Raw genomic sequence first — 13599 nt, forward strand, 5'->3', positions numbered from 1 at the left:
AGCATTTTCCTTGTTTATACAATTCTTTTGTTAGCTACAGAGATTCAAGAAAATTCTCACTATAAGAATTCTAGATCATAAACTGCTTTCCAGACTCATAATTTAAGTGCTTTGCTGATTTGGTTATATCAAATTCTGTACAGGAGGTGTTTTCATGATTTCTCGACTTCAGAAAAGCCATTTTCTTGAGGAAAATATTTTTCACGCATAGTTAGTGTTGCAGCTGGGAGAGTAAGAGGCTAGCTGAAACTCTGCAGTTGAGTGGGCAGCTGAGCTATTTCCAGGATTTTGTTCTGCCCCCAAGTAGCAATTATGCATCTGTCTCACAGTGCTCCACCTCAGACATCCCAACCATTATTTCAGAAACCTCCACCTAGACTCGAAGGCACAAAATAGAACTCAGCAGATCCAGGTGGAAGGAGGAGGGAATGGGTAGGAATGAGTAACATTTTGGTCAGATTCCCTGAGGTCAGAGTCCTCGCCCAGTCCCGAGAATGACAGCGGAGACATGGAGAAAACTGTGGATCAGGGCGTGAGTTCCAATGCTTTGGGAGCCTTGTTGGTCCACTGTGGCAGGAAGAGCCTGGAGAGACAACAGTAATGGTTCTTCAGATCTGGGGGACTGGCCAGTTGGGCCAGGCTGGGCAGGGTGGTGGGGTGCTGAAGAGGCAGCAGCAATCTGTAGGAGCTGCAGCGTCCATAGTCATCCTGTGAGACTGCTGCCCTATTGCAGACCCAGTCTCTGAGGCTGCTGTGTTGAACCCACATCCTGTTGCCTTAGCTCCACCTTGGTGTGCCCTTGAACCCTGGGCTCAGGACAGCCTCAGCCTGGAGACCAGCAGGTGGATTTGCTCTTGGATCTACATTCTGGAGAGAGGGACCAGCCAACTCTGATTGAAGCCCAGCCCACAGCCTTACTCCCCACTCATTCTTTTTTTTTTTTTTTTTTTTGAGACAGAGTTTTGCTCTGTTGCCCAGGCTGGAGTGCAGTGGCACGATCTCGGCTCACTGCAACCTCCGCCTCCAGGGTTCAAGTGATTCTCTTGCCTCAGCCTCCTGAGTAGCTGGGATTACAGGCACCCACCACCACGCCTGGCTATTTTTTGTGTTTTTAGTAGAGATAGAGTTTCATCACGTTTGCCAGGCTGGTGTCAAGCTCCTGACCTCAGGCGATCCACCCGCCTCGGCCTCCCAAAATGCTGGGATTATAGGCGCGAGCCACCTTGCCCAGCCCCCACTCATTCTTTTATTCCAGACCTGCTTCCTCACCAGTCTCTTATGTCTAGGGGTTCTCTTCTATAAGCTCTGGTTTCTGAGCTTATAGAAGTCTGGGAAAATGGAGTCTGGGAATGGAAGGGACTTCTTACCGAGTCATTTTAAAATGCTGACTTGTCTCTGTCCTTCCAAAGTAGTCCTGCTGTCCCTGCATGGAGTGATGCAATGGTTCTCAAACTTCTGTGGGCATGAGACAGCCCCAGCTTTTAAAATACCAGATGTCAGAGGCCCATTCTCAGAGATCATGATGAGGGAGACCTGGGTGGGCCCTGGAAATCTGGAGCCCAGGTGTTTCTGATGCAAGCAGTCCCTGGGCCACACTTAGAGAAACATTAGAGGAAAGAACATGAATTTTGGGGTCTGAGAGAGACAGAACTGGGTTACTTATTGTGTTATGTGTTGAGCAAGTTAATCACCATTTTTGAGCCTCCTGTTTCATTATCTATAAAATGCTGACCACATCTCAGGGGAGACGTCGGTGTGAAGATGTATATAAAGTGTTTAGCTGGGGCTTTTAAAAAATTTTATTTTACTTTAAGTTCTGGGATACATGTGCAGAATGTGCGGGTTTGTTACATAGGTATACATGTGCCATGATGGTTAGCTGCACCTATCAACCCGTCATCTAGGTTTTAAGCCCTACAGGCAGGGGTATTTTTCCTAATGCTCTCCCTCTCCTTGCCCCCCACCACTCAACAGGCCCCGATGTGTGATATTCCCCTCCCTGTGTCCACGTGTTCTCATTGTTCAACTCGCTGGAGCTTATTAAATAGGGCTTTTGGCTCTCTCTCCCCCTCCTTCAACACCAGGAAATTGGCAACAGAGAATTTCAACCCCTCCTAAACCTGACACATCAGTGGTGCCTCTCTAGCAGCGTGCACCTGTGGAATGGTCACAGAAGAGTCTGGAGGAGCACGTACATCCCCAGAGCATGAACGGCCAATCCTGATTTCACAAGCAATGGCATGAAAAGAAATGACCAGGAGGTCAGAGGTCAGCCACCTGCTGTCATTTTTATTTGCAGTAAACCACAGAGTCAGGACATACACATATACAGTGCATTACAGAGCAAGTCCACGGCACTCTATGCAGGCAGATGAGCAGTCTCGAGCAGGCGACCTCTGTTACAGAATAACACATCTAGGGTGCGGGAGGCAGTGGAAGTGGAAGAGCAAGAAAGGAAGGATCTGGATCCTGGTCCTGTACTTTTAGTTAGCTACTGCCCCAATCATGGCTGGTAAAGCCTGCATTTCTGCACTGCAATGGAGGTGTGTTAGGACCTTTAGCTTCAACCTGTGCCCAGGGTCATCCCCAAACACTGAGGTTTAGCTGAGTTCCGTAAGTGGAAGCAGTGCTTCTCCGCTGTGGGACTGAATTCTCTCCCAGCACACTGGCAATTCAAGAGGGCAAAAGAGGTTTGATACATGGAAGGGAAAATACTTATATTTCAGGGTTCCTGTATGTGTCTGTGTCAGTGTATGTGTATGGGTGTGTGTAGAGGTGGAGAGCTTACCTAAGAGTTTCTTTGTAGTGTTTCTTTCATGTTGGATGCCCCCCACCCCCAAATTAGCTGATTTCTGAGCATGATCAGTCAATGAGGGAAGGAAAGTAGATTCTTGGCAGAGGGGCTAGGAGTGGCCCTCCTGGGTCAGCAGGGCTTGGAGAAACCTTGGGCCTGGTGGGAGACCCATGAAGACAAAGACCCTGCCTCCTCTCCTATGGCTGTGGCATTTACCCAAGGTGAAGCAAGATCACTACAGCAGGAAGGTCGTTAGAGCACCCCCTTGTTTGACAGATACAGAAAAACAGGTCCCAGAAGCCTATAGGATGTGTCCAAGACCCTGTAAATGAGACAGGACTGAAGCCCACTCCGTGTGCTGCTCTTGTTTTCCCAGGCAGGGTTTCAGGCCTTATCCTAACATGGGATGTGGAATGATTCCCTTCCACAGCAGCCTCTATGGAGCATTTGCCAGACTTCCCCAAGATAGAAGGTTCTTACTTGTTTTCTACAGAGAGAGAAAATCATCCATCAGGAACCCCTTAGCAAGTGGCTTCTTGGAATTATGACTACTTGCTAATAATAACACTTTCTCTGAGATACCCACCGAACTTTGAGGTTGATGGTACAGAGAAGCGTAAAAGCATAAAACTTCTTCCCATTCTATGGAAGAGGACAGCTGTGCTGTAAGCTGGGTCAGCAACTTGCTGTAAATCCTCTTCTCTTTAGTTGAGTTGTCTGCCTCTTGCCATCTGAAGAAGGAAGAAAGAAAATGCAGCACGTTTTGAAATCTGCCTCCTTGTCAAGTGACCTACACGCTAGACCACACTGTCTCTATTAAGACTGTAGACTACCTCAGCAGGTTAGCACAGACCAAAAAGGGCAACATCTGGAGCATCAGGCCCTGTCCAGGTGAACACCTGCCTTGCCTCCTATCCAGGGTCCTGGGAGAGTTGCTTTGAAGGAATTTTTTATATGCTGATGGAAGAACCAGTACTGAATGACCACCATTTGTTATTCAGCTGTAATCAGCAGAGACAGACTTTGTGCTATGCTGGCTGCCAACTCTGCATAAAAGGTTGGACTTGATAACATCTAAGGAAGGGCCTTTCCAACCTAAGGGGGCTATGATTTTAGAACTCCTTGCTCCGTGGACTTTTCATGTTAATTGAGATAGTTTGTTAGAAACTGTGAGTCCAGTAGGGTCGTGCTTGTTGGTTTTTTGCTATTTGTTCTGTCTTTGTTAATTTTACAGAAGCCCAGTCTAGCTAACTGCCATAGCCTCTAGTCCATTCTGTGTTCCTGGATCTGGTTTTACATTGAAACTATGGTTGTTAGGGCCTGGGATGTTCCACTATGTCACTATGGGTTAAACTTTCCCACAGTTCTCTCTCACAAAGGTGCTTTATGTCTGTGATGTGACTCAAGAGGTAAAGAGAAAAAGGAGAGTAGTATTGAACAGAGGGGTTTAAGTTAGACATTGAGGCCATTTTTTAATGGAAGAAGTTGTGAGACGCTGGAGTGCATCCTGAAATTGGGCTTGGAGTATGCCCTCTGATCTTTCCTGGGCCTTTTAAGCACAGGTTTGCCTGGAGGTAACAAAGTGGGCAGATGGCCCCTTAAAACCCTTTTCTAATCCTCTGATTTTATGTATGAACATTCTAAAAATAGAACCATGCTGGGGTGGGGGAGGGTGCAGAGAGTGAAGAAAAATACGAAAATAAAAGAAAAAAGCTGAAGAAGCAGGCTCTGGGTGTGGGTAGAGGTTGAGAAAAGCAGAATGTGATGGGAAAAGATGGAGAAAAAGTAATAGAACTGCATTGCGACATATGAAGAGATTAGGGTGCAGTGCCTGACAGATTGACATTCTTTTTTTTTTTTTTTTTTTTTTTGAGACAGAGTCTCTTTCTGTTGCCCAGGCTTGAGTGTAGTGGCGAGATCTCAGCTCACTGCTGCAACCTCTGCCTCTTGGGCTCAGACGATTCTCCTGCCTCAGCCTCCTGAGTAGCTGGGATTACAGGCGTGAGTCACTACGCCCAGCTAATTTTTTTATTTTTAGTAGAGATGGTGTTTCGCTATGTTGGCCAGGCTGATCTTGAACTCCTGACCTCAGGTAATCCTCCCGCCTCGGCCTCCTAAAGTGCTAGGATTACAGGTGTGAGCCACTGTGCCCAGCCCAGATAGACATTCTTTTTTTTTTTTTCTTTTTTTTCTTGAGACGGAGTCTTGCTTTGTTGCCCAGGCTGGAGTGCAGTGGTGCAATCTCGGCTCACTGCAAGCTCCACCTCCCAGGTTCACGCCATTCTCCTTGCCTCAGCCTCCCCAGTAGCTGAGATTACAGGCTACAGGCGTGCGTCACCACACCCACCTAATTTTTGCATTTTTAGTAGAGATAGGGTTTCACCACGTTGGCCAGGCTGGTCTTGAACACTTGACCTCAGGTGATCCTCTCGCCTCGGCCTCCCAAAGTGCTAAGATTACAGGCATGAGCCACCATGCCCAGCCCAGATAGACATTCTTTAAAAACAAAATATTCACTGATGAATCCATTAGTAAGTGTGTGAATCACCCTATCCAGCCCCATTTTACATGTGGGGAAAGTGAGCTGTAATATGACTTGCCCACATCCCTATTGCCAGTTGGTATGAAGGGAGGCACCAGAATTGGCCTTGCGAGAGAAGTCCAGTGCTGAGCGGAGGGAGATGAGCACATTTCCCTGGACGAGGATGTGTGGGTAGGAAGTGCCCTCAGGATGTGGCTTCGAAGCTCAGGAAAGAGAATGAGAATGGCCACAGCTAAGGCCTGCATCTTCCTTCCCTGGCCCTGCCTCAGAGCCCCAGGCCTGGAGTGACTGAGGCGGCAGAAGGGAGCCGGGCACTGCAAAGGGCCTCATGCGTTTCCTTTCCTTTCGTCAGTGGCAGTAGGAGAAACAAATCCTGTCATACAACCGTCCCTTCTCCTCTTGGGAGCCATGCAAAATATCCACTGAATTTGGAAGTTGGGCTCATGAATGGCTTTTCCTTGCTTTTTCTCTTTCCTCGTTTCTCTGAGTTCCTGAGTGCGGTTTCCAGAAGTTTCTCTTCTCTTTTAAGAAAATGGAGTCTGGGAATGGATGGGACTTCTCACCAAGTCAGTCGGAGGCAGGATGGATTTCTTGCAGATGACCTACCTTTGAGACTATCTGACAGATTTCCCTAAATGTCCTTTTATTTCCCCTTTGGGGGAAGATGGGAATTCTCATCGATTAGGTTGGTGCAAAGGTAATTACAGTTTTTGCCATTAAGAGTATAAGCAAAACAGCAATTACTTTTGCTCCAACCTAATATTTTGTCTTTCCCTCTGCCCTAGTCCCTGCTCACAAACATCTCAGAAAGGACCTTCGAGCTGGAGTCTTCCGAAATGTCACACAGGCGTGGCCCCCAGCTCCCACTCTGTTTCTATCCTTGCTCCCCTGTGGTGACCCACAGCGGTGTGGCTCCATCACAGAAAACAGCCAAGTGAAGGGGGCTCAGCACATTCAAGTGAGCTTTGTCTTTTGAATTCTTATTTTCCCCCTTAGGAAGTTGGGCCACTTTTAATCACTGGGAAATAGGAAGAAACTTTGTGCTTCCTCTTCCCTACTACAAAACGACTGACGAACAGTAGTACAAATAGACCTCTCTGTTCTGAGGAGATAGAGAAACAAAAAGTCATGTTGCCTAGGCGAGGCAAGCACAAGTGTGCAGAGACCTAGCCCAGCATCCATCTCTGGGAAGGCCTGCCAAGAGCTCTTATATAAGCTGCAGTGAGCTCATGTGTTTGATCAGCAGATCCTGGGCTTCAGGGCCAGGGGTTAGGCTGGAGGAGGGAGCTTAGAAGAGATTGTGTTCTTCCAAAGAGGGGGCGATCTGGGAAGAAAACACGTTCCTACACTCAGAATGATGGAGGCAATTTTCATCTCTGTGCCGTCAACATAGACTTCCTTTTCTTTTGGTGTCAGTGTCAGGAGAAGAGAAGGTGATGCTTGGTGTTATGAACTCCATGGTGTGAGGAAAGGGGTGGCGAAGGGAGGGGTGGTGTTTAATGATTCAAAGGCGGGCAGATGCGCACTTGGGGTATGGATAAGAAAGCTTTCCTCTCGATGTGTAGGAAGTCAGGTAGGTGCCCGTGTAGCTCCACCGTGCACAGGCTGGGAATCTATCAGGCCTTGGTTTCTAGTTGTTACTTCTCCCTTAGGCTGTGCTTAAAATGGGAAACACATTTCGTTCATTGACTGAGACAGGCTGAATATTCTGGCACCTGCTATCACTCATTTTTGCCTGCTTTTCTTTTGTTTGGCGGAATCACTGAGCTGGTAGACCTTTGCACCACCCACCTTGCCCACCATCTTGTCCGGAACATGTGCAGTCAGCCCATCCTGATCCCAGCAGCTACGCACAGAGCAAGTGGAATGATACCTGCTTTCCATACATTTTGCCTATTGAAAAATTCTCTCTTACCCTGCATAAATGAGCCAAAGCTTTTCAACCAGGCTTCCCAGATGTTCTCTCGGGGGTTGACACACTTCCAGATCAGTCCTGCCCTAGTGGAGGGGAGTATCTGTACATCACAGCAGCCTACCCACTCCCTGAGTCTAGCTTCCTATTCTTCACGTGATGGCACAATAACTAAAACTGTTTTTTAGCTGAATAAATAAATCTGCAGACATGGTGTTCTATTGTTTTACCTGTTCAAAATAATATTATGCCCAACCACTCTGTAACTACTAATGCTTTAAACAGTTTTTTATTTCAGAATTAAGAACTTGCATTTTTCAGCTGAATTTCTTTTTCTTTCTTTCTTTTTTTTTTTTTTGAGACGGAGTTTTACTCTCAGGCTGGAGTGCAGTGGCACGATCTCGGCTCACTGCAATCTCCGCCTCCCGGGTTCAAGGGATTCTCCGGCCTCAGCCTCCTGAGTAGCTGGGATTACAGGCACGCGCCACCACGCCTGGCTAATTGTTTTGTGTTTTTTCAGTAGAGATGGGGTTTCACCATATTGGGCCAGGTTGGTCTTGAACTCCTGACCTCAAGTGATCCGCCTGCCTTGGCCTCCCAAAGTGCTGGGATTACAGGCGTGAGCCACCGCGCCCGGACTTTCAGGTGAATTTCTGACTCCTCCAAGTGTTTTGCATTTTTCTGTCTGGCATCATTAGTGCTTATAACACTTTCTGATTTAGTGTCTTTTGAGAATTTAGTTCATGGGCTGTTTGCTTTCCTGTTTCCAGAAGAATCAGAAATGTTTCAAATACAGCTAAGACCATCTTTGGTTCCACCTAACACTTTCTCCTCATGAGTGATGGTAATGTCCTGATGAATTTCTGCTTGGAAACAACTGGACTCAGTCAGTTGAGAAATGACAGAGCTCATATGCACAACACCTTGAAGCCTTCCTTCAGCAATGCGGACGATACACACAACCTTCAACACTTCAGAGAGAATCCTCCGTGATGATGTATGCTCAAGTATTTTGGTGTGAGATGTCATGATACCTATAACTTACTTATTAAAAATTCAGGCCAGGCACAGTGGCTCATGCCTGTAATCCCAGCACTTTGGGAGGCCGAGGCGGGCAGATCAAGAGGTCAGGAGATCGAGATCATCCTGGCTTACACGGTGAAACCCCGTCTCTACTAAAAATACAAAAAATTAGCTGGGCGTGGTGGTGGGTGCCTGTAGTCCCAGCTACTCGGGAGGCCGAGGCAGGAGAATGGCGTAAACCTGGGAGGCAGAGCTTGCAGTGATTCCCAGATCGCGCTACTGCACTCCAGCCTGGGCGACAGAGCAACACTCCATCTCAAAAAAAAAAAAAAAAAGAAAAAAAATTCAGTCAGAAAAAGATGAAACAGGGCAAAATGTTAACAACTGTTAAATCGAAGTGATGGGTACACGGTTGCTCACTATACTCATGGCTGCACTTTTTTGTATGTTTGAGCATTCTCATCATAAAAAGAATTTATTCCCAGATGTTCTAATTTCAGGAGGCATATTTAACCTGTGGGGGCTTCGGGAGGCTGACAGGGAGCAGACAGGAGGCAGGAATTGCTTAGTTCTCCTAGGTCTATTATCATTACCTTAATGTCTGGTAGTAGCAGAGTACGACAATAGCAAACCCCAAACAGCGATTCCGTGACACCCTCTGTTATTAACACCTTCCATGCAAGTATGGTTCTCTGAGTTAAAAGATCTAGTTCTCAATCCCTTTACCTCAAGGATGTTGGGGAGAGAGGAAATGTTCACCAGGAAAACTTTTTTTTTCTTGAAGATCATGCCATTTTCTGGTAACCAATTGGTACCAGTTTTCTTAAAAAAATAAAAAAGACAAAAGAAGTTCATTAATTACTTTGAAAGTACTGTTGTTTAGTCCCTCAACAGAAAATGCAAACTTTCTGGAATCTTCTTCCGGATTGCCAGGTATATTGTGGGGTTTTAAAATTCATTTCATTTTCTATATTCTAGGGTACAAATACATTATTATTATTATTATTATTATTATTGTTATTTTTTTGCGACAGAGTCTTGCCGTGTTGCCCAGGCTGGAGTGCAGTGGCACAATCTTGGCTCACTGCAAGCTCTGCCTCCTGGATTCACGCCATTCTCTGGCCTCAGCCTCCCAAGTAGCTGGGACTACAGGCGCCCACCACCACACCCGGCTAATTTTTTGTATTTTTAGTGGAAATGGGGTTTCACCATGTTAGCCAGGATGGTCTCGATCTCCTGACCTCATGATCCGCCCATCTCGGCCTCCCAAAGTGCTGGGATTACAGGCATGAGCCACCGCGCCCGGCCTATTATTTTTATTATTCCTCACCTCGTAATTCCTCTTAAGATTTCATTTTTAAAAGATTTTTGCTTTTTGAGACTTAAAAATGCTCAATTTTTTTGCATTACTCTAGGCAGTAATTTTTATCCCAAATTATGATTCACCCGAAATGTTTTTAAAAGGCCACTTCAAATCTCCACTCCACCTTTAGAGATGTTACTAAATTCTGACATTTGACTACCTGACCTTATTTCTTTTGCCCCTGATCTTTACTATGGTCTCTGCATAGCTTTTAGTATGATCTTTAATACTATGTGAATACTGTGATCTGGCTGAGTTCTTCACTAGGTATCCACCGTTGTCCATCCTGCTCAAGTAGTGCCTTAGGATATATCCCAGCTGGTGCCTGGGAACAAGGACCTGGGAAGGTAGGAGGAGGTTGAATGGACCTCCTGCTGCTCAGGGCTGCTGCCCCACCTCAGTGTGCCCCCGCTTCTAGACATGTGAATGCTATTTCCACTCCAGCTCTGTTGAAAAGGGAGGAGAGGGACTTGGGTTTCCAGTTTGAGAAGGGAGTAAGTCCTACATAGGGGATTAGTTTCGGGGTAGTAAATCCCTGTCCATTCCTGAGGCTCAGAGGAATTGTTAATGGCCCTGCAGGCAGAAACTTGGACTTTGAAGGCAGATACTGACAGATCTGAATCCTGGATCTGTCACTGTGAGATTTGCTCTGTTTCTCAGTTTTCCTCACTTGTCAAATAGAGAACCATACAGGTTTTTGTGAAGTTCAAAAGTGGTCATAAAAATAGTAAGCTTTGGACTAGATAATAAATGATAGTTGTTATTTAATAACAACGTCATTAATACCTGGGGATTTCTATTTTATCATTTACTCGACTTTAGGCTTAAAAAATATTTTTTGAGGATTTCTCAGTTCTTCCTTCTATTTTTGGACTGTAGTGTTCATGCCCACCTCCCTTGCCCAAATCAATCTGCCAAAAAATCCAGTTCTCTATCTCTTTTCATCTTGTGAATCTGTATCTTATTATGCTGATCTCTTACTGTGTTGTAACTCTACTTCTGTGCTGCCCTTTTATTCTTTGTCAATTCTGACCTTATCTCTAAGAAGTGAATTGCAAATATTTCTGTCTTTCTGTCCAAGTTGAATTTCATATTTTCTGAATCATGTAGCTGCCCTCCATGTGACCTAGAAAGCCCTTTGATGATCCATATTTAGCTGTATCCATCACTCAACAGATGTCTGGGTAGTTAAAGGCCCCCATGAGCTCCCTCTACATCCTGTGGTTTCAAGTTCCTGAGTTGTTAGTTAAAAAGCTTTCATCCCCCTGCCCCCCACCCATTCCAGAGTAGAAGTACAGATACCCACTTTAGCTATTCATTCATTTATTCATTTGACAAATGTTTACTCATTACCTACTGCATGCTTGATACTGGGTTAGATGTTACCCTCTTTGTTCCAAATTGCATTTTCTTAATCTGACCCATTTAGAGTAGTCCTCCAGGTTTTCTGACGATTTCTCTGGAATCAGCATTGAGCATCCAATTAAACCGTCTCTTCTACCTGCAGGGTTTCCTGACCCCTGGGAGACTTGGAGGCTTAATCGTAAACTCTGATGTCTTGCTATAATGTACCTGCTATTCCATGCACAGATTTCAGACTTACAAAGGTTCACCACAGCTCTATCTAGGGGAGTTTAGTTCGCAGATGAGGTTGCAAGGCTCGCTTGTCGTCCTGCACCTTGGACATGAAGAATGAAGTGGCAGCAAGGGTAGAACACCCAGCAAGTTAAGTAGCTAATTTCCAAAACCCCTTGGTTTTCTGTGTCCCTGGTTTCCCACAGAGATGCCTATGAGGAAAGATGCTTCTCTGCTTTTTGAGCTCTCTGGATCTTCCCATTAGATAGCATCTCTTGGCATCTGAAAGGCAGCTTGCCATTCTGTTCTCCTGTGGAACACAGATGGCCCAGCCCACGCCTATCACTAATGAGGATTGCATACAGAGCCTCCTTGCTGGAGGCTCCCTTCAGCAACCCCAGTGCTCCTTCCCTTTGCTGGCCAGTCACTGTTGACCATGGCATTTAAATCTGAGAAGGCTGTTTGCTGCTCTCCCACTCACAGAGCTGAACAAAAAAACCTATTAGGTGTAGGTCCTGGGAAATGAGTTGCATTCAGCTAGAACATGAAGACATTGAGGATTAAGGAAGGGATGGCTACTGATTCGATTGCCAGGGTTTTGGAATCCAGCTGTCCGTGGAGGCTGTTGAGTTTAAATATGAACAAGCACTGGAAGTTCTTCAGTAGGAACATGATTAGATGGCTATACAGAGGTTGAACAGATGGGATATCAATTTGTCAATGCCATATTATTTCAAGTAGAATACTAGTATGGTTGGAAACAATTAGAATAGAATGTTAAAGGCACTAAAATGTAGTGGAAAAAGCATAGATTTTCTTTCTCTTTTCTTTTTTTCTTTTTTTTTGAGATGAGAGTTTCATTCTGTCACCCAGGCTGGAGTGTAGTGGCATGATCTTGGCTCACTGCAACCTCTGCCTCCCAGGTTCAAGTGATTTTCCTGCCTCAGCCTTCCAAGTAGCTGGGATTACAGGCGTGCACCACCACACCTGGCAAATTTTGTATTTTTGGTAGAGACGGTGTTTCACCATGTTGGCCAGGCTGGTCTTGAACTCCTGAACTGAGGTGATCCACCCACCTCAGCCTCCCAAAGTGCTGGGATTGAAGGCGTGAACCACCGCGCCTGGCTGAGCATAGATTTTCATATGAGACAGACCCGTGTCAAGTCCTAGTTCTATCACTTGCTGTCTGTTGGACAAAGTACTTCACCTTTCTATGTATGAATTTCTATATCTGTAAAAAGTACAATGCCAATATCTTAGGCTGTTCTGAAGATCAAAAGGGAAAGCACATGAAAAGACCTTGACACTGTGCCTGGCACTAGTAAGCAATGAATGGGAATTTCCTTTCTTTTTTTTTTTGAGACAGAGTCTCGCTCTGACACCCAGGTTGGAGTGCAGTGGCATGATCTCGGCTCACTGCAATCTCCCACTCCCGAGTCCAAGCGATTCTCCTGCCTCAGCCTCCTGAGTAGCTGAGATTACAGGCATGCACCACCAAGCTCAACTAATTTTTGTATTTTCAGTAGAGACGGGGTTTCACCATGTTGGTCAGGCTGGTCTCGAACTCCTGACCTCGTGACCTGCCCGCCTTGGCCTCCCAAAGTGCTGGGATTACAGGCGTGAGCCACCGTGCCCAGCTGGGAGTTTCCTTTCTTATCTCCCTTTCCTGTTTTCTCTTTATAGCAGAAAGTTGAAAGATGCACTCTAATATGGTAGAACATCAAGTTGAGCTAAAATCAATGGCTCCATATGAAAGTTTGTACAATTCTGCTCTCCTGTTTTATTTAAAACTTGTTGGAATTTGAGATGTAGGATAGTTTCTTTTTCCTTGCTATTGCAAGTCTGATACAGGTCTGATATTTATGATTAGAAGTTCCAAACTGTTCATATGGATCTCGGTAGAAGGGCAAAATCTGTTTGACTTTAATACTACAATCCATTTTTTAAGTTCTCAGAGCTACCAAGGAGCAATCACAACCACCATCAGCGACCCTTGAGGGTGCCAGTGAGTCAGGTCAATCCTGCCATGTCCAAGACTGGTCTAAATGGTCAGTACTCCCAATCCAGAAATTGCGCTTGGAGTCATTTTTCATTCTTTCAGAAAATAAGGGACACCAAGAAATGCTGTTCAAAGGGAATTAATAGATTTACTGATATAACATTAATGCCTACGAAAACAGTTTAAATAGCTTTTGGGGCAAGGTAGATTAGTTACTGTTTGTTTCCCATCCAACCAGGTCAAAGCTTTTTCCTATAAGAGCAGGTGCATGTTCATTCCCGTACATGGCAGCCCTTTCCATATTAGAGCAGCTCCAGGAGTAGTTATTAAATTGAATAGAAGTTAACCTGTCTACAACTGTGTTTTTCAGACCTGATTCTGGTCTCTGGAG

General features: G+C 45.5%; 1 protein-coding gene across 2 annotated transcripts in view; it reads right to left on the minus strand.

Moving 5' to 3' along the window:
• Nucleotides 1–2269: 2269 nt before the first annotated feature.
• Nucleotides 2270–13599, minus strand: part of DGKG (diacylglycerol kinase gamma) — a 227593-nt gene continuing 216263 nt past the window's right edge. Inside the window, exons 25-26 of one of the 2 annotated variants that reach the window (XR_001713836.3) lie at nt 3381–3525; nt 2270–3281 (exon numbers count right to left, since the gene is read on the minus strand). Coding sequence is in view for 1 of the 2 variants with exons in the window: in XM_009446979.5 (XP_009445254.2) it covers nt 3499–3525 (27 nt within the window). In the remaining variant the exon portion in view is untranslated. Of the gene's footprint in view, nt 3526–13599 lie in introns of both variants that reach the window. The other variant, XM_009446979.5, reaches the window with a different exon arrangement.

Source organism: Pan troglodytes, chromosome 2 (genome assembly GCF_028858775.2).
Source record: "Pan troglodytes isolate AG18354 chromosome 2, NHGRI_mPanTro3-v2.0_pri, whole genome shotgun sequence".
In the NCBI taxonomy this organism is placed as follows: Eukaryota; Metazoa; Chordata; class Mammalia; order Primates; family Hominidae; genus Pan; species Pan troglodytes.